Here is a 21956-nt window from a genome sequence, read left to right as displayed (position 1 = left end):
CACTTACTGACCCAACAAAGCAATCAGATCCTGAACAGCCAACTCAGGACCTTAAATCTGGCAGCATGGCGGATAATGTAGCCATTCAGAACACTCCTCTTTCAAAAGCCGTCATGGATGTTATCTTGGAGGCCAGGAGGCCCAGTACCAGAAAATCTTATGCAGAAAAATGGAAGAGATTGTGTGCTTGGAACCAGGAACAAGGAATTCACACGTTTGTACTAAATATTCCTCAGATTTTACAATACTTAACTGAGATGCTGGACAAAGGCCTATCCTCATCATCAATTAAGATTCATGCCTCTGCCATTTCAGCTCATTACAATACGGAACCACCTATTTTTTCTCATCCTTTAATAAGGCAGTACCTCAGAGGGGCCAAAAACATAAGACCTCCAAGAAGAGCACCAATACCTGCATGGGACCTCAATTATGTCTTGGAAAAGCTCACACTGCCTCCTTTTGAGCCAGCCTCAATGGCTGATATAAAATTCTTATCCTGGAAAACAGCTCTGCTCCTAGCAATAACCTCTGCAAGATGAGTCTCAGAGTTACAGGCACTCATGGCTGTGGAACCTTTTATCATTTTCCATCCAGACAGGATTTCTCTGAGGACGAACCCTACATTTATGCCTAAGGTGGTGTCCAGTGTGGCCCTTAACCAAACCATTCACTTGCCTACCTTTTATCCAAACCCACAGAGCAAGGGTGAGAGACTTCTGCATTCTTTGGACATGCACAGACAGCTACACTTCTACTTGGACAGAACTAAAGCTTTCAGAAAGACTGAGCAACTTTTAGTGGCATATGCTGCAGGATCACAAGGAAAGGCTATCTCAAAGCAGACTATTTCTAAATGGATAGGCCATTGCATTCATTTCTGCTATTCACAGCATGGCAAATCAGTGCCTAAGGACATTAGGCCACATTCTACCAGAGCAACAGCCACTTCAGCAGACTTCCTCAGAGGAGTACCAACCAAAGAAATCTTAGAGGCTGCAACTTGGAGTTCAGTGCACACTTTTACAAAGCACTACCACTTACCTTTCTACTCTAAATCCAGAGCAGGCTTTGCCACTGCAGTTCTGCAGGGCCTCATAGCCTCTCCTAATCCTATTTAGCCCAGCCACCCATCCTCAACTTTGGGATTCAACCCAAGAGTAATGACTGCAACAGTGAAACACGATGAACATAGTACAGTTTTGTACCTACCATAAATGTAGATGTTAGAGTGTATTCACTGTTGCAGTCCAGGTTACCCTCCCTCCATCCCCCTTTCATTTGCTGGGTCTTATCTGTACTTCTCTATTTTATACAACCTATGTGGTGTATTTGCTTGTAGATGAAGGAAATGTTTACTTTAGTGCATGCATGTTTATTGGCATAATCTACTTAGCCTACCCTTCTGGGGGCACCTGACATCTGGGGCAAGAAAAACTGAAGAAAATGACATTGGCTGCATCTTTTATACCCCTGACCCACTGACGTCAGGCGACAGCAACCGATGCCGGACCAGGACTTTGGAATTCAGGCCGACTGCGGGTAGCCTGCCAGAAGGATAACCCAAGAGTAATGACTGCAACAGTGAATACACTCGAACATCTACATTTATGGTAGGTTCACAACTGTACTTTGCTTCTGCTAGGCTGTCTGATCCGACAGACCTGTCAGATTCACCCATAGTTATCGAGGATGTATCCTCCCCTAGTTCTTCTAGGCAGCAGTTCGGCTCTGAGGTCCTGGAGCCGAACCCCTGATCCCAGGCATAAATCCTGTGGTTCTCAGGCCAGGTCTACTCACTCCTCCACTTCCTCCGGATCATCCAGGAGTCTGTTGTCTTATGATATGGACAGGATGATGAGATTTGTCAAAGCCCAGGTAGAGCTGTGGCTGATAGCATCTCCTGCCTATCCTAGGGGTGCCTCTTTAGTTCCACCTCTCCGTTCTCCTTTTCCAGCCCAGAGGGCTTTGGAATCTCAGGACCCGGATACCTATGGTCAGATCCTGACTGGGTCTAGTATCCCTTTTACTTGACCCCGTCAGGTTCCCTGGTCTGCTGTGTTCCCCTGCCCCTCGGATCAGAGTGGGTCCCAGGCTGGAGTCATCGGTGTCAGCTCCACTGGGACAGGGTTGGGTCTGGGTTTTTTGGACTGATCTCTTTCCCTAGGGGCTTTGGTCCTTGATAGCTCTGGACTGGTATCGTCCGGCGGCTGTTGTGCTGTGTCAGGGCTTTCCCATCCTGTTTGGGAGACTTTGCCTTCCTGGGTTGGGGATGAGACTGCTTCCAGCCCTTCTGCCTTCTGGGTGGTAGAGAAGACCTTCTCCAGGATTGGGGCTACATTTCCTGCCCTTCTGGGTCCATCCCTACCCCTCTCTGCCCTCGGTGGTGAGACCTTCCATCCTGTCCAGGGTCACCCTCCCATTCTAGCCTTCTGGGGGTTTCTTCCCTGCACAGGGTCCCCCTTCAGAGTCTTCCCTGGAGCCCCCCATGGAGAAGGTACCTTGTAAGAGAAAGTGCAAAGAGGAGGCACTTGTACTTGCCCTCAGAGCCCCTTACTGAGGACACGGACTTCTGTGAAGGAGACTGGTCCCCTAGATCTCCGCCTGACCATGTCTCCTGTGGGGACATCCTTGAGATCTTGAAGCAGAAGGGTGGATGGTCTCCCCATTCGCCGTCTTTGGAGCAGTCCATGTTTCTGAAGTCTTTCAGGATGGGTCCATCTACTTCCTGGGTGTCCCCTTGCCATCAAGTTGGTACATCTTATCGCCAGTAGGGTTTGGAAGGAGCCCGACACTGTGGAACCAGTTCCCAAGCGAGCAGATAAATTCCTCAGCCCCCCTGTGGACTGCCCCTTCTGGAGCAAAGGAGTTCCGGTTGGTGCCATCATGGTTGTCGCTGCCCCTAAGAAAAAGCAGGCAGAGCAGAGCTCCACTGTGCATCCCCTGAACAGGCAGTCCTGGGCAATATAGTAACATGGAAAGCGTGTGTGTGCCTCAGCTACCTTTGGATTGTGGGCAGTTAATTACCTGACACACTTTACCTGCCTCCAAAGGGAACTTGGTCAAAGAACTCACCACTTCTCTTACAGATCTATTTCCGGTTGAGGACTTCAAAAAAGTGTCTCCCAAGCTTTCTACGCTGGCGTCCCTCACCTAATTCCTCGATGAGATTAATTTCCAGTGCTATGGAAGCTCCCTCTCGAGTGGCAGGTACCAGCATAGCTTTAAGTCAGCATTCTTGGTTACGATTATGTGGATTTGCGCAACCCTTCTAAGCTTTTTTTTTTAACCACCCTTTGATGGGTCCACCCTCTTTGGACCCTCTGTGAAGGACACTTTGACCCGTAGTGAGCAGGGAGGGAAGACTTTGTCTGGAGTCAGGATCAAGCTTTCTACTCCTCAGAGGTCCTTCTGCAAGACCCAGCGAGGAACTGAGAAGATGTGGTTCAAGAAGTCACAGCTGTCCTTCCAGGACACTCCTGATGATTCCTATTCCAGAGGCAGGGGGAGAGGATGCAATGGCAGACACCACTTTGAAGAGGGGAGGGGTGTGCAAAATTAGGGCTCCAGGGTACCTTTCCCTGAGGAGCTCTATCAGTGCTTCTGAGGCATTGCCCAATTGCTCTGCCCTGGATGCAGTCGGGGGTCATATTTCCCTCCACCCACTAGCCTTGACAAACATTACCTCTGATCAGTGGGTATTAAACTTTGTTTCCAGGGGTTATTTCATTCCATTTTTGGAACCCCCTCCCAAACAAAGATACCTCCCCAACGTTCCACCCTATCAGAGGGTGTTGATTTTGAAGGAGGTTCAACAACAACCTCAAAAAAGAGTCATCCAAGAGGTCCCAGCTGGACAAATAGGATTCAGAGCTTACTTTTGCTTCTTTTTAATGCCAAAAAAGATGGGGGACCTGCATTCTGTTTTGGATCTCAGCAAACATTATCGGTCAAAAGGTCCAAGTTCCAGATGGTCACTCTTCAGTCCATTCTGCCTCTGTTACACAAGGGCGACTGGATGCGCTGCGTGGATCTCTAGGATGCCTACTATCACATCAAGATAGACTGGCATTCCAGGAGATGCCTTTGCTTCTGCTTAGGGGCCAGTCGTTGCCAGTTCAGAGCCCTACCCTTCAGTGTCTCTCTACAGCTCCCCTGGGTGTTTACGAAATGTATGATAGTGGTAGCGGTTCGCCTGTGGCTGCAGGAATTTCAGGTCTTTCCATACCTCTACGATTGGCTCCTCATGGCACCCTCAAGGCATCAACTGTCACAAGCCATCCATTATATTCTCCTTTTTAGTCAGTTGGGGATTACTGTTAATCTTTCGAAATCAAATCTGGTCCCCACTAAACAGTTGGGAGTTTATTCGAGTCCAGCTAGATTCCATTTCAGAGATCGCAGCATTGCCTCTACTTAGAGTTCAGTTGATCGGAAGCAGGTCATGCAAATCTTAACATCTCCCTGGTTCATTTGATCCTTCGAACCCTAGAATCCATGGCCACGTCCATTCAGCTTGTTACCCTAGCAAGGTATCACATGTAGGTTTTACAATGAATCCTGATAGTTCAGTGGCCTGTTCTGTCTCAACCAATGTCTATAAAATTGATGCCTGTGTGCAGACGACACCTTTGGTGGCTTCAGTCTCAGGATCTCCTCCTAGGGTAGGCCCTTTTCTCTTCCTCCACCCAAGGCCACATTGACCATGGATGCTTCTTTTTTGGGGTGGGGGCATTTCTAGGGAAGAACTAGCCAAGGCACACAGTCGCCCGTAGAGACCAAGTTGCACATAAAAGTCCTAGAGATAAGAACAATTCTACTGACATTGCAAAGCTTTCAGGACCGTCTTCCCCCAGAGACGATTGCAGTTCAGACAGACAACATAGCAGTGGTCTGATATATCAACAACTAGGGAGAACACGATCTTACCCTTTGTGCAGAGAGGTCATGAGTATGTGGGAATGGGCGATGTCCTCCAGATGCTGTCTTCTTGCAATGCATATAGCTGGGGACTCTATGTTGGCCAACAGACTCAGCAGCTGCATCTTGAGCCCTCATGAGTGGTCTCTCAATCCCTTGGTGAAGCAGATTTATGAGTGCTGAGGTCAGTCATGCTGCAACCTCTTTGCCTCTCCAACCAGCCACAAATGCAGCATGTATTTCTCCCTGATCCCCCCCCCCTCTCGGGGAGTCACAGAGGGATGCTCTAGTCCATGACTGGCCTACACGTCTCCTTTACACTTATCCTCCTCTCCCTCTAATTCCCAAGGTATTGCAAAAAGTGCAACACCTGAGAACATTCCTGATCCTCATTGCCCCTTTCTGGCCTTGTCAGCCATCATTCTCCTTCATCAGGTCTCATCTGAAATATCCTCCCTGGGTACTGGATCCTCTTCAGGATCCAATCTCCCATCCTTCAGGGCTTCCTCTTCCAAATCTTCAGACCCTTTGTCGAACCCCATGGTTTCTCCAATTCCGGTTGATCTTGAAACAGTCCAGGCTGGCGTCTCCACTCAGGCATATTGTACTAGCCTCCCCGAAACCTTCCACCAGAAAGGTTTGTAGTAGTAAATGGAAAAGGTTTTCTATCTAGGCTAAGAGCAGGAATCTGGATCCTTTTCCTGTCTCTGTTTCAGATAATCCTTTTGTTGTTGTCCTCACTTTTTCAGGCAGGAACAATTTTCTCTACTCTCCTGTTTGCTGTCTACTTCTCTGAAGTACAGGCTAACACAGAAGGTCTTTAGCTAACGAAGTTTGCAAATGACTGCAAACTATTGGCCATAATCAAAACTCCTAATGATATGGACATCCTACAAAAGGGCCTCACTGAGAAAGATGCCTGGTGTCAAAGCCATGGCCTCAAGCTCAATGCCAAAAAGTGCATCCCGTTTGGTAAAAACTCTATACCCATGAACTACCACATAAGCTGTAGTCTACTTAACACTGAAAGTGTGAATGAGACCTTTGGGACACAGGTGGACAGTAGTCTCTCCTTTGATAATCACATTGCCACAGTAGTCAGGAAATCATTCTGCTTGGCGCACACCTCATCACAAAAAGTTTCTCATCCAGGAAAAAAGAGGTCATTGTTACGCTCTACTCGTCACTCATTAGACACAGTGCCCCTTTTGGTATGTACCTCACAAGACATCTACAACAACTGGAAAGGCCACAGAAATACCTCATAAAGAGGATTACCTCAAACAGATGCCCTGTGCAGACTGTCTCAAAAAACTCCAGCTTTACTCCGTCGCATATCGCCTACTCGGAGGCGATCTCTGCTTAACGTACAAAGCTATGTAAAACCCAGAGCTTTTGGACATGCTCCACTTAAAGAAATCCCAATCCCTCCGAGCTTCACGCTCTACAGACCTAAACCTTGTCACCACAATAAACAGAACATGCTGGAGGGACAGATTCCTGTCCCAGAGACTTTCCATACTCTGGTACAAACTATCTATATCAAACAAAGCTCCTCATTAGCACTCTTCAACAAAAATCTTGATTGGATGAGAGATAGAAAATTCACCCCGGGGATTGCTTCTGTGGCTGTGCTCAACAGGGGCACAGGAAAATAATTTTCTTGCATGGCAAAAGCCAAGGTACCTTTTTGGCTAGGCTTATATAGGCCCTAGGGCCAATAGCTTATTACCTACTTATGAACCTATTAACCCACTATTAAGCTTAAGTTTGCAGTGATTTCTAATTTTCATGAGAACAGTAAGCCTATGATCTCTTCCAGACTTTGCAAAGCTTTCGTGAAGGGAGTTTTCCTTCTAAGACAGCCTATTAAGGATCCCTCTCCTCCTTGGGACTTAACCTTAGTGCTGCAATCTCTGACTAAGGGTCCTTTTGAACCTGCCAGTTCATGCGGTTTCAGATTTTTGTCATGGAAAACGACCTTCCTGGTTGCCATAACTTCGGCTAGGAAGGTTTCTAAATTGCAAGCTCTTTCCACTGCTCCTGCATATATGATCTTTCACAAGGACAGAGTATCTCTTAGGGTGATTCCCTCTTTTTTTTGCCCAAGGTTGCTTCTGATTCCAGTCTAAACCAATGTATTCATTTGCCAGCCTTCTTTCCTAATTATTCCAACAGAGGAGAGTACATTCTACATACTCTGGATGTAGAGAAACAATTACGTTTTTATCTACATAGGACTTTTTCCCCCGAACAGATGTGGCTTCCCGGTTTCTAAGACTATTTCTAAATGGATCTCTAGCTGCATTTATACAGTCTACAACACTAGGCATCTTGAGGTTCTGGGAAGAATCAATACTCATTCTACTAGGTCCGTGGCTATTCCCTCAGTGTTCTCGGACACTCTGTTGATGAAATTTATGTTGCTGCCACTTAATCCTCATACCTTTATAGGTTCATAGGTTCATACTAGGCTATCTGCCCGAGGGCATTTACAAGCCTAGCCCATAGTTTTGTGGCTTACGCCACCCCTTTAGTATGGGGAACTATACCCATTATTTTGCTGTGCCTCTGTTGAGCAGTGACACTGAGGTAATCCCTGGGGTATATCTGCGATCTCCCATCCATTGGTCAAGATTTCTCTTGAACAAGGCCAGCGAGGTGCTCTGCCTCACGTATACCGGGATTTTATTCCACAGCATAGGGAGTCTTTGGGTGATGAATCTATCCCTCCAGCATGTCCTATTAATAGCCGTGTCGAGGTTTAAGTCTCCCGCCCTTGTGGCTCTGACGGATCTAGATTTTTTGAGGTGAAGCATATTCATCAAATCTGGGTTTGACATGGCCTTGTATGTTAGGCAAAGGTCACCTCTGAGCAAGCGTGCGACTGAATAGAGCTGGAGTTCTTTCAGTCGGGCAGCATAGGACAGATGTTTGAGACCCTTTATCCTTTTGGTGAGGAACTTTTGTGGCCTCTCCAGCTGCTGCAAGTGTCGGGTCAGATACATTCCGAATGGGGCATTGTACTCAATCATTGGTCTGATGAGTGATGAGTATAGGGAGACTATCTCATTACAAGCTGGATTGGGTTTCCAGGAGCAGGGCTTCTTTTGGTTCCACAGTGCTCTGGCATGTCCTTCCTTGAGGCTTCTCAAGGTGAATGGTAACTGGGGACTCTGACCCTATGGTGATGAATACTGACATGGATGACATCAGATAGTTATGTAATTACCATAACTTGGCATGTGTGTCATCCTATGTCATTATTCATCACATTTCCCTCCCACCATCCCCTTTCCTTGTTGGAGCTTGGAGGAAGTTGGAGTTTTCTCTGTTCTGGACTCTTTCTTCTCGTCTTTTTAGGGGTGTAGCGATGCTGGATGTTTTAAACTCGATCTGAGGGTTAGAAGGCAGCAGGGGATTATGGGAGATGGAGGAGCTTGAGCCTTGGATCTCTCTGTGTGAATGTTGCAGCTCGGATCCATGACCCCATGCTGATGAATAATGACATGGGATAACATAAATGCCAAGTTATGTTAAGTACATAACTTTTTTTTTTGCCCCTTGAATTGATTTCTACCTTTGTATTCTTTTTTACTGATTGACTTTGAGGTGGTATGGTACTTCACTTCCGATGTAGACATACACAGATAATTTTTGATTAATGCAAGTTCAACTCTTGAATCTTGCCAAATTTGATATTTAGCCTTCTTGTCTAAAAGTTTGGGCAGTTCTTTTGTTGTTAGAAGAGTCAGGTCTCCTTTGCTGTTTCTTGATTTGCATGAAGTATGCTCACTAGTTACTGGGATGAACTGGCTCACTGAGAAGCTAGGCACACTTAACATATGGTATCCCAGCATGCACTGGACACTTGCACCTGTGGTCAATGGGATTTCTGAAAACAAGGTGCAGAACTGTGATTGGTAGGGAGGGCAGTTCCAGTCATTGACTGGTGAGGGAGAGTCCTCTTTACAGGTCACTGATTTGTGAAAAAAATGCATCTGTTATTTTCAAGTTGTAGATAAAATCAGCTCTGAGGTAATGCAGTTGCATATTGAATCATTTTGAAGGGTTGCTATTCTGCAGTTAGTTTTGGTTTATTCCAAACCCTATTAGTAGATGTTAAGCTGAGGCTTTTGTTTTCTTTATACTTACTGTCAATTTAAAATATTAAATCTGATTAGGACCCTTGTTGGTTGGTCATGAGTGAGTTTATCCTTTCTACAAGTCAGAAGTAGTTATTTTTTTCCAAACATTCTCCTATGCAGTGATCGATAAGGTCCTGCATCAGTACACACGACATTGCATGTTGACTAGTGTATTCACCCTTGCACCTGCTGGGTATTTGTTTACCATTCAAGTAGTTAGAATCTTAAACCTTATTATCTTTAAAAATTTTGTGTCCATATGCTGTCTTGCTTTACTTTTTGGGTATTTGTTGAAAATTGTCTCAATCCTATGATAGGCCAGAGGTTCTGAACATGGAACTGTGCTCCAAGAATTGTTCCATAGGTTGTTGTGTATATTTTTGTAGCTCACAGGTTTTGCTGGGACAGGGATCACCCTCGTTGCACTGGAGTTCAGTTTCATTATGGTCCTCTCTAGGATTTGAAGTCTTGGAGAAGTAAACCTCTGGCTGCTACCTAGAGTGGTGCATCCCAGGGTGTTTGCACTGCCGTTCCTCCATTTGATTAACTTATGTCTAGTTTTGCTGTCTTTCCTGGTCCTGGGAGAACACCACTTTGATTTTTCTGACCCTCGATCAGGATACTCGGGGGAGGGGGCAAAGCTTTGTGCCAGTGAACTTCCACACAAGTCCACCAGTTGGGATGCTCATTTAAAGTAAAGAGCTATTGGATGAGTCTGCTCGTGGTTGCTGACTACGTGCGCGACATGCCAGAATCACTGGTATAAGATACTTTTAAGAAGCCGAGTTCAGTATTGGCATTTATCCTTACATAGGTCTTACCCCTGAGTTTTCCATTTGCACTCAGTGTTGCTCGCAGTCCCAGTTTGTCCAACACCATACATGCCAATCTTATATGTATGGTAGCCCTTGCATGATCTTTTTGGAGCTGTCAGAAGGTATGACATTCCTTTCTTAGAAAGTGTGGTGGTAAATAAAGGTACTTGTTGAGACAGTTGAAAATGCTAATCTCCTGTTTAGACAACTTCTCATTTAGTGTCCCTAATGGTGTATGTGGTTTTCCTTAACCACTCCCTCATGTTTTTCTGGGATGTGGAACAGTCAGGTCCACTGATTTTCCTTTCTTGAGGCTGTCCTTTGTAGATGTCATCTTGGATGCATCTTTTATTCAGCTGTTCACCTTCAGTAAGGGCAGTAGTTTGGTGATGACTCTCCATAAACTGGAGCAATGTATTACCTAAACATCCCTGTGTGACTCCTGGTGTCATCTTTGTGGGTTTTGGGTAGTGTAGTGAGTTGGCAGATTTAAAAATTTCCTACAGAATACTCTGTCAGAAGTGTGTGTGTGTTGGGGGGGGGCAAAGAGCTGTAACCAACGAAAATATTTTGAGCTGGGACACAGAATCTGAATTGTCTAGACATAGTAAGGCTTTATTGTGTTTAATTCTTTTGGCTGCCAAAAAGCAGTTAATATTAACTGGAGATCAGAATCTAGTCCAATTGTATTTAATGTATTGAATGTTGTAAAAGAGTTGGAAATGTGGTCTTTAGAAAAGAAGCAAATTACATAGAAATGGAATTTGTTGAAATAATACATATAAGAATAATGTTCAGCAGGAGGAATGAGTTTAAGGGAAGACAGGACTTCAGCTATTTAGGTAATGTTCGAAATAAAGAATGCATATATGTAAAGTGTGATGTAAATGAAAAAAATGTTAAATATATTTTCTATTAATGTATGTGTAGCTATATCTAATGTGATAATGTAGCAAAGGTCCTGGGTTCTTAGAGGGACACTCGAATCATGACCTTTCTTCGTCTTACGTGATTGCTGCCCCTGCCTCCTCGTATTGACACGAGAGCAAAAAGGGAGAGGGAATTGCTGCTTTGTACTCCCAAGGTTCATATTCTCTAGCAGAGTCCACATCTCATTATACAGTTCAGGGACACAGTTGACCATGCACTTCATCATTGATTCAGTGGTCAGTTTTTGAGTTTATGGGGCAACTCCAGGGACACTCCCTGGGCTTGCCCAGAGATGTTCCTCCCTTTTCAGGGTGACTGCTCACTCCTCCTGAGTGCCTGGACAGGGCCCTATTATTTTGCATGCCACTGGCCTTTCATCTGGATTATCAGGGACTAGCCATGACTTCTGGCACAAAATGTGCTTCAGTTTAAATTGGGTGTACTTCTGAATGTTGATAAAGTGTTGCTGATATTTGGTGCACACTGGGTGTCCAGATTCTTCTGGGGGCCTGTTTTTGTGGCATATTTCCAGTTTGCTTCCTTAGTGTGACTACCCTTAATTTCTGGTGGGGGGCAAAACTGAGGCCAGCTATGCTTTGTCAAGGCTCCAGCTCTGGCAGTCTTAATTATGTCCCTGTGTGGAGATTTTTCCTCTAATTAACTTGAACCTTATGTTCAGCACCCTTGCTTGTGTTCAGCAGCCTTGCCTGTGTCCTTTTGGCTATGTTAGTCCTGTGGTATGAACTTTTCCATGTCCAAATCTCCTTTTCTAGTGTTTGTCATGTTTGTGCCTCTTTCTAAGGTACATGGTATTCTGTTTCTTCACAGGAGACAGCAGGGCACTTCCCCAAGCTCTTCGTTGGAGGAAAGTGTGTCTTTATGTACCCCACCTTCTTTTATGAAGAGTGTTACTGTCCCGGAACTGGTCCCTTTTTCTTTGTTTCCTTGTAGGGACTAGACACTTGCTGGGTGAGCTCTCCACTCTAAAGACCAGTACAGGCTTCTTGGAGGGGCTCCCATGGTAGCTACATTATATTTTAAATGGATCAGTGGTTCATTTTCTGCTCGGTGGAGATTACAGAGTTCACAGTTGTCATTCATTCTTTTAGTGGGCAGTGGTGGTTTCTTGCACCATTAGGTGATTTTATCCCCTGGCCATGCCATTGGTCAAATTTGCTTCTGTTTAGGAGTATCTGCCTCCAGTGCTTCTTTGGTCTGTCTATGCACCGCAGTTCTGTGTGAACATGATGTTGCATTCACAAGCATTAAAATCCTGTCTGTCACTCTGGAATTTGTTCTCTTGTGACTAGGAGTCTGCCAGGATGAGATGTCCTTGGCTTTTCCCTGTGATTTACTGCTTGAGATTTGTCATAGTCCCAGGATCCATCAGGGATGATCCTCGCTGTTGAGTATCTCTTGAATATCTTTGCAAGAGCCCCACATTTATACTTGCATATCTTTTATTAACATTATATACATGTTGCATCATGCTATGTGGCATTACGAGCAAGTATGCATGTCTGAATCAAGAAACGTTTACCAAAAAAGAAAAAGTTCTTTACTGGTGGAGAAGATGACATCAATTAATAGGATCCACCCAGAGGCATTTTTTTTTTGTGTTTGTGGTAAGGACACATCAGGTCTTTCTTGAGTAATTTGCTTGTTGACTGCAGCTTCCTCTTCACATGAAATAATTATTTGATTTATAACTATTTATTCTGTGTTTGACTAAATAAATGCTTCTTTGTTTGTGCCTTTAACACAACATTGTGGTGCATAGAAAATCATAATGTATACACTAAACAGTCAAACAACAAATTCAAGTCTGGCAAGATTAAAATAAAAAGTAAATGCTGTTTCAAAAACAGGTTTTAAGTGCCCCTCGAAAGCTGGACAAAGGCAGCCACTCCCAAAGCCACCATGGTAGCAGATTTCACAGGTGGGGAGCTTGATAAGAAAATTAACAGAATCCAGAAATTTCAAGAGAATCCTGTGGAAATGTCAGCAGTCCCTTAGGAAACTGAACATAGAACCTAGACTAGGCAGTAAGGTACATCCAGCTCCTGCAAGGTGCAAGGGACCCAGGTCATGTGAGATACAGATATTCTAACACAAGAATTTATAGATGATCCTGTAATACACAGGAAGCAAATTTAGGCTGCTCATAACATATTTAATGTGTTGGTAACATCAGGTGCCAGTTAGTATCCTTGCTGCAGAGTTCTGCAACATCTTCAAGTAATGCAGCTTTGTGTTAGAAGTAACAGGTGCAGGGCATTGCAGTTATCCAACCTCTCAAAGTGACCAAGACATGATCAACAGCTGTGAGTCCAGCTTGAGGTAACAATTATTGAAAATAATCCTTGAAATATTTTTATAAGTGAAAACATGATTTCATTACAGCTGATACCTGGTCCCAAAGTGTTAGCCTGTAATCAAGAGCAACTCCAGGATTTTGCACCTTGTCAACAAGTTCAAGCTTATTGCTCTGATGTGCAGTGGAACTAGGTAAGTGATGGGCAGTGGAATCCCTTAAGATTGCATGAATTGCCAAGACCTCAATTTTGGAGGTGTTGAGTTTCATCTGATTTTGAATTAATGAAGAATGTATGGCATCCAGGCCATCAACCATTAATATACCCTCACCATATCATCTTGTGGGAAGGAGTAGATTATGTGAATGCCATCAGTATATCTGTGCTATGCTAAACCCCTTTCCTTTAAGAGATCTGCTAGAGTATGCCTGTAGACTAAACAGTAACGGGAATACGATAGAACCTTGTTGTATTCCACTTTCTGGGTATACAGAACATGAATCTATCTCAGAGCACACCTTTTGGAAACAGACATGCAATAATCCACTCTATAACTGTTGCAGAAATGCCACAATATGATTGCAAATTCTGTATCAAAATGTCCTAGCCCACTGTATCAGATGCTGCTGAGAGGTCCAGGAGAACCAGCAGTGAAAAGTTCTGCTTTTTACTAGCCAGGAGGAGGTAAATCCTTAGCAACACGCACAAGAGCTGTCTCCATGTTATGTTAGATGCAAAATCCTGACTGAAAAGGGTTCATAAGGCCATTAACTGTAAGGCAAGTACCAAGTTGCTTATAGACAACTTTCTCAGTAACTTTCATAGAAAGTAGAGGTCAGAGACTGGGCAGTTGCTGATGAAGATATTGGAATGCAAGGGTGGTTTCTTGAAAATAGAGATAACAATAACTTCTTTAATGGCCACTGGAAAGCCCCTGTCTCTCAGTGATGAAACTAGGATGTGATAAATCACTTGTCCAGGAATGTCAAGGTATCCCTGGACCCCACTCTAAAGAACCTTTTGCACATCCACAAAACAAAGATAATCAGGACTACTAGATCTAAATTTTGCCTGCAGTTTAAATAGGACATGCTGTAATGATAGATATGTCTTAGAGTATTTCCATTCTCCAGAATAGGCCCTCCATCCATGTGAATCAAAGCACCTCCCTAATACTGTTTAAGAGTAACTTGCACCATTGGATGAGAAACAGAACATTCACACCTGGCCTGGCTGAATACATCTTTGATGGACAGGGGCAATCAGTAAATTTGTGTCATAACAAACAATTACCCACTTAATGCTTAAAGCGTATAACTTGTGGGACACATTTGGGTTGTACAGCTAGGCTTGTAAAGGCCTTGGTGTTCGTTAGCTTAGTATATTCCTGTGAACCTCTGTACCTATAAGACTGGCAGTTACTAGCCTTGATGGAAATGGGCCAGGTCTGCAGCTTGTCAGTCTCATACATGAGGTGACAGTAATGAACTCCTCAATAACTGACAATGTCAAATATCATCCAAGAGATGGAGAGAAAAGAAACTAGTGCAGTTGAACTACCTGTGGAGTCAGTAGGCAGAAAGGCAGATCTGATAGTGACAGCGATGTAAGCATTAAAAAAAAAAAAAAAAAAAAAAAAGAGCAGCAGCTTCACATTGTGAGGTAGTTGATGCTTTTCTAATGATAGAGCAGGCTGGGCTGCACAGCCTCTTTATCACCTGGAAGAGAGTCGCTGATCAGTTGACTTGCTGAAGAAAGATATCTCTCTCACAAACAAAATTATGCCCATTAATGAGAAGTGTCTGCCATCTAGGAGGCATAATGTTCATCCAGGTCAAGGCAACTCGCACCAGCAAAGCTGCAGCCTGTGCCCTTGTTATTTTTGGAGATTGACTATGATCCATCCAGGGTTCTTGTCTCCCAGTAGAGTCTGGGTAAATATGAATTGGTGTTAGGGACTCCAAGTACAGGTTAACCAAGGCATCTGTAAAATTAACACCATTCTCTGAAATGTATGGAAGGATTGTTGTGGAAAAATGTTCAGGACTAATATGAGTGATTGAATTACTTTCAGCTCAAGTTTGGGGGTGGGGTGGAGGGATGATGCTGTAGTTAACAGTCAGAAGTACATCAGGAAGTGGTCAGACGAAGAGATGGTTCTTTCACCAAATCTGATTATCATCACGTCTATTAGGAAGATCCAATTCCAAAGTGTGGTCCAGTCTGAGGTGCAAAGGTAGTAATCTAGACTAACAGAATCCACTCATAATACTGCTAAACTTCAGCAAGAGTCACTGATTCATCGTCCGCCCATAAGATAAGATAAGATTTTCTGTTATAACTAAGTAAGAGTGATCAAGAACTGAGTCGACAAGGAAATCTTTGAACTCTTGCATGAATACCTTTACACAACCTGGTGGACAGTAGACAAGGAGAAACCTACAGTTTGCTCTTGCAGCTAAGCCAAGCTCAAAAGAATTGGTCTTCATAGTGGCAACCTGAGTCATCCCCAGCCCATCATCACAACGAGCAACATTCCCAGCTCAGTCCTACTTTTCCTCTGGCACTGAATTACTGAGAGCCCAATAGAATGGCAGCAACTAAGTGAAGGCAGAAGTTCTCATCTAGCCAAGCCTTTCATCTATAAAGGCAAGGTCAAGATCACAGCAGACCAAAGATTATTTCTGTCTTGTTGTTGATTGGCCTTGCTTTAGTATACTGTGCCTTAAGCAGGGGTTTTAGGAGGATGGGTCCTTGGTACCTGCCACTGTTGGAAAAAAAACAGAACCTTGGGAACTGTTATGATGCATGGGCTTGGGCTCATCCACCCGTGCATGTGGAATACTGGAAGAGTTTAGTCTGTGATCAGGCACCATAATGTTTGCATAAAATTTATACATACCTATGAGGTTGGAAAATAGGCAGAGGCAAATGGGATGGGACAAACGGACGTAAAGTAAATAAAGCAGATCTCTGCTCTATGGCAGTGGTCTGCCATTAGTAACTGTTGTAACATATTTACATTAGCTGAAGTAGCCACACATAAAATAATAAAACAAATTGCATAAATAAAATATGAGGATGACGAGCTTAAAAATTGGGATAAAATGACAGGATAAACTCTAGTTAAGGCTGAAGAATGAATACCATTTAGACTGTAAACAACTGTTAGTAGCTACTCAGTGTAAAAGTAGCTGCCAATAAATTGACAGAACAGCAAAACAACAACCAGCTATGGAAAGCACAGCAGGCAAAGTAGTTGAGGAGGATACCAAAGTTCATTCAGTACTTTTAGGATCATTTGCTCAGGTTTGAAAATCCACTGGTAAACAGATACAAAGCCTAACAAGAAAAGCACAGAGCTAGGTAGCCAGGTGTTGCTGCCATCTTACCACCATTCCATAACATAACTGAGCTTTTGTAAAGACTGGTTTTACTGTAGCTAATGTTTAAAAGTTTCCTGTTCTTTTGAGCTAGACAGTTATTTTCCATTGTTTGGTTAGTCTTGTCTAATACTGCTATGGTTAGTGGAAGAGCATTTAGCATTTAACTGTGGGTGAAAGTAGTTCTCATTGTATGTATTCATGTACTGTGTACAGAGTAAAGGCTTGGCTGAGTGATGGAAGGTTTGATATTCTAATGCGTTTTGGGGTTAGACCCATGAGTTCTAAACAAAAAAAAATTTACCGACAGAAATTTCATATTATGATCTTTTTTTTTTCTTTTATTTCTTATCAGGTATTTGAAAAATATTGACAAGAAGGATCAAGAGTATAAAACATGCTTGGACAACTTTCTGGAGATTAGGTAAGAGGTGGTGCCATTTTCAGTAATTTATTAAAAAGTGACATTTGTTGGGTAGCAATACTGGGTGGCCATAACTAGAAGCATTTCTTAAAATGGTCTGCTAAGAACTGTTTCACCAGAGATGCTGTTGTTGAATGATGCTGGTTTTCTATAAATCATTTAATAGTTGTAGAATAATTGTAATGACTTAAAAATCACAGAGGTTGAATTCCATCAATGGTAACCAAATAATTTATTCTTTACCAACAGAATTACGTTTTTCCATCTATTCTGTTCTCGATCAGATACTATTCCAATAAAGAATCTATTCTACCATAGGCTATCATTATTTCATTTCTGGAAACTGGTGAATACGTATTGGTATCCAGCAAGATGTTGGTTATAGCATCATTGTACTCTTCTGAACCACAGATGACTATACCTCCCCCCTTGTCCGGCTTCATGATACTTATATGAGTTTGTCCTTTTAATTCTTCTAACAACAATCTCTCTTTTTTATTTAAATTAGCAACCCCACTATTACTTTTGTTGTTGTTATATGCCCCATGCACTTCATCCGTCACCTGCTTTTCAAACATCATAAGTACTGGGTGTAAAGGGGGATTAAATATGCTTTTTCTATAAGGTCCCCTTACAACTCTATTTTCTTCCGTGTTTGTGTCCTTATACATCATTTCCAAGTTTAATTTCCTAAGGTACAGTTTGAAATCTATAAGTGTATTCGCTACATCCCCATAGTTGGTTGCTACAAATTTAAAACCTTTTGTTAAAATATAAATATATTTTTGTAAGATATTGTTAACTTTAACTTTCTGGCAGTCATAAAAGCAGGTACTGTACTGCGATCTTCATTGGCCTTGTCTTGCTGTTACCTTGTCTTTTGCTTCGGCTTTTGTGCTGATTTGGGGTGCCCTGCAAGTTTCTCCAGCTTTGTGTGTTCACTGGTGATGGTGGCAATAAGTCATGTGCTTGAACTCTCTGGATTTTATGGGAGCTGTTTAGTCTTCCTTTTTATAGAGTGTAAGGATCACCCTGTGGATGTAATGTGGTTTACTTGCCAGCACCTTTTAACTGAAAAGGGCACTTTTGTTCTCAGATGTCTTTTGAGGTGTTTTTTAATGCTGTAGTAAAGATTTCAAGAACTTGTCCGTTACACATAGCTGTACTATGACCATTTGGTAGTTGGTAGGTACACACCTTCAACAGCATTTAACATCTGGACCACAACTCCCGAAGTTGGGCTATAGTTGGAAAAAAAAACTTGGTTCAGGACTCAGTTCTCCTAAGTTATGTTCTTTTGTTGTCTTGCTGGTCCTTCCAACCAATGACTCTTCAGGGAAGGTGCTTTATATTAGATAAAGGGCACATTGCATTCTTATCATACCATTTAGTCTATGATATAGCCCTTCTTGACGGGTCTAGAATACCCTACTTCAGTTCCCCTGTGGATGTTCATCTCTTCAACTGACAACTTCTGTTGGAGTTTCTTGTATCTGCAATGTAGATGTGTCGTAACTTAGTAGTAAGACACTTGCTAATGGCAAGCCTAGGAACTGGCAGGCCTAGAGGATAACTCTGTTTATGTATTCTGTGTATTAAGTCACGAATGACCCCAGATGTGGAAGTTTCCCAAGATCATTGCTGGAGAGTGGTTGAGAAGAGGAGTCCATAGTATGTCCCATCAAGGAGAGTCCTTTTATAGATCAAGTGATGCAGTAATAATGCTTGTGGTGGTTTCAGTTATTACTTCTGCATGCACTTTTCTGAATTACAGGCCTTATGATATGAAGATGTTGTTTTTTCATATCAATTGTTTGTCCCTTTTCCAGAATCTTTCATTCCTTCCTTAGATGTTTTCAGAAGTTACCATAAATCAGATGATAGATTTGTTGATGTTATTTTCTACTCAGTGTAAGACTGGAAGCTTCTTCTACACATAGTAAATGCAAGTATGCTTTTATCTATTATGTTAAATGAACTTCTACCAGAAACTAAAACAGCTTTTTTTGTATTAATTTCTAAGGGCTATGAAGCTCTCTCTAAAGCCGACTATTTCTGCTTGGCTGTTGGTTGTGTATCTTTTTACTTAGTGTCCGACAAACTGTTGCCTGACTCATAAGTGCCATTCTGGTCAGACTGTTGCCACTTCTTGCTTTTAAAGTAATTTCATCCTGCTGTATGCATGATGGCATGACCTGAAGTAGCATGTCTACTTTGATGAAACATTGCCTTGATGTAATACCCATCTCTGCTTCACTGCACTAGTGTCTTGCATTGGTGAATACCCTTCTTGTTACATTTCAAGATAGTTTTATGCAGCTATATACTGTAACTCAAGCCTTCATGATTTGAAATCATAATAATCTGCCCCCTGTCTTGCCCTGTAGATAATAGTTTTGCATACTGTACCTTGTGGCAGCTTGCATTTCACTCTGTCTCTGATCGAATTAAATATTTGTCATGAACTGAAGGGGGTGGATTCACATTTTTATGAAATTCCTGTCAGTGGGTGTATTTGTCTGAAGAATTGTGCATCCCAGCAGCAGGAAGAGCTTTAAACTCTTGGAGGGAAATGTGCATTTGTGAAGACCTGTAATCCATTACATGAAAATCGTATGTTACGATAACTACATACTAAAACTGCTCCTTTGTAATCTTTTTCAAGATGAACCAACAACCAGACATCATTTACTACCAGCCATTAAATTATATCATATTATATGTATGTGATCTCTGGGTTTTTTCTGCATTTCAGAACAGAATTGATGGGAAAACACTGAGGGAATCTGGTAACAGTGAATCTGAATCAGGTTTTGAACTATCATTATTGTGGGAAAAGTGGCGGCTAGTTTACCTTATGGCTGGATTCCGTCAGAAAATGTCTGTTACGCAGTTTTTAATTCTAATGTGTCCGTAATGTATTTTTCATTTGAACTTGGCATATATCTGTCTTTTTTGATTAAATTACTGGTCCACCTGTTTTAATTCTGCTCTTTTTTGTGTAGTAACAAGTCAGCAGTGGAAAAGCTGAAGCTTGAGGAGAACATCAAGAAAGGCAACATTACATACAAAGATGCTCTTAAAAGATCTGTCACAGCAGAGGTGAGATTTTTTGTTGCACTTGTGTGTGGCATTTGTTGCTTTGAGGTTGGATGAACACATAGTTGTAAGTTCAGCTGTACTTGCATTTTTAGTTTGATGCATCTTCTGACAAACAAGAATAAAAGAGGAGCAAGAAAAAGTTACATACTGTAAGACGGTGTTCAATAGATTTACCTTCATATGTGCGTTCTGCACATGGGCGAACAGCAGATGTTCGAAAGGACATTTTCAAAGTTTGCAAACATTGAACGCAAAATGCTTCGAATGTGCAATGAGCGAATGCACAGTGATATTCGTTCATTGCAGATTCAGCATTTTGGGGCGGATTGCACTATAGAGGGAGTCGGAAAATGGACCCTTTCCCCACTGTAGTGGGATCTCGTAGTAGTATATTAAAGTAGGGGGGGTGGGGGGTGCAGGGGGGCTTGCCCCCCTGCATTACACTATGTATTTAACTTTTGTGTTTGAAAATCAACTAATCTGATTTTCGATTTGCTGATTTTCGAACATTGGGAACTGTCACAGTTTTGAGTTTCTTGCTTACGATTCACTCATATGAGCAATCGCACAAGTGATTTTTGTCCATGTAAAAGTAAACCATTCACTAGGATTAGCAGCCTTAGACTCTGTTAAAACTGTAGCATTCTAATATAATTTTAAACATAATTGTTCTTATTGTGGGACCACAGAAGTGCGTAACACTTCTGCTTTTGTGTTCTCCCCACCTTGATCTCTTTCCTGAGCTAGCATATTGAAGCTGAGCTACTCCCTCACACACACACCCCTGAAGGATGATTGAAGAGGAGCAAAACTGCAATGTTGAGCTATAGCCATTATTACCAGATGTGTTAGTTACAGGTATGCAGCATCTCCTATTGAAGCACATAATCACTGCCTCAGACTTGCACAATATACAACAACAGAAGCAATTCAGATTAATCTAATTATGAATGTAAGGTGCATTCTGAGGTGCACCACAGACCATGCAAGTACTCTAGGGCTGATATGCCATAGAAATCCATGGAACTGTGTACATGAAGTACGGGGTGGGGGTGGGGAAGAATGTATCTACTGAATTCACCATGTATGACTGTTGCTTTTTTAAAGAGTACGTACAGTGAGTAAAGTTAACATCCTTGTGTACATTCAGAAGATGTTCATCATATTGATTGCTGCTTCAGTATCCTTAGCTATGTGGTTATATCCTGCCAAGAATATGCCAGCCAGCTTCTAAAGCTTCAAGGTACCTTCCACCCACCCAGTCAGTCACCTCAAGGTGACCAGGCTAAAAAGACCGGTATGGGTGTCAAGAACCTTCAAAGCTTTTCTGTTGTTGGATGGTACTCATCTGCAGGCTTTTGAGGATTGACTGTCAGCTTGTGCTGTTCCTTTGCTGGGCAGATAAGTTTCCGTTTGAAAAAACGTCCACATTAAAAAAAAAAAAAATTTTTGTACTTAATGTTTAAGAAAGTTATTCCTAAGCTAATGGACTGAAGACTTGACTGTACTGTTAAATGGGATCACACTTTTTTCCTGTCAGTTTTAAAAGTTGTTTAAAGTAATCACTTTTTTTGTGGAGTAATTGTTTATTTATTTTTTTTTAAATTTTTACAGCTGGCAAAGTATTTTAAACTGCCTTTTATTGTGTTTTTATGTGAAAAAGTTACCATTAAAGACTTTTAACATTTTTACTGGCTTTTGCTGCTTGTTTTCCATTCCCCCCCAAAAAGAGGCACCATTTTCTGCTTACCCATGGAACAAGCTACCTGCCTAAGGTTCAGTCCTTCTAACAGCCACAAAAAGAAAAAGGTAAGCAAACAACTTTTGCCACCACAGCAGGCTAGCAATCTGCCTCAGCCGCAGGTGGGTGACTCTGCTGTGACCATAGCACTTGTGAGCTTTAACCCTGGATCCCTCTA

General features: G+C 42.5%; 1 protein-coding gene across 1 annotated transcript in view; it reads left to right on the top strand.

Annotated features, from left to right (window-relative positions):
- The window catches only part of TTC3 (tetratricopeptide repeat domain 3), a gene marked incomplete in the record, with an annotated part of 2769029 nt that overhangs the window by 1940661 nt on the left and 806412 nt on the right, over positions 1 to 21956 (top strand). Inside the window, 2 exon segments of the mRNA XM_044072025.1 lie at positions 16867 to 16935; positions 19941 to 20037. Coding sequence (XP_043927960.1) covers positions 16867 to 16935; positions 19941 to 20037 — 166 coding nt within the window.

The sequence above is a fragment of the Protopterus annectens genome, chromosome 5.part0, assembly GCF_019279795.1.
Source record: "Protopterus annectens isolate FY-2018-M chromosome 5.part0, PAN1.0, whole genome shotgun sequence".
Taxonomy (NCBI): Eukaryota; Metazoa; Chordata; order Ceratodontiformes; family Protopteridae; genus Protopterus; species Protopterus annectens.
Note: the sequence above shows the minus strand (reverse complement) of the source record. Positions and strands in the feature narration are given on the sequence as shown.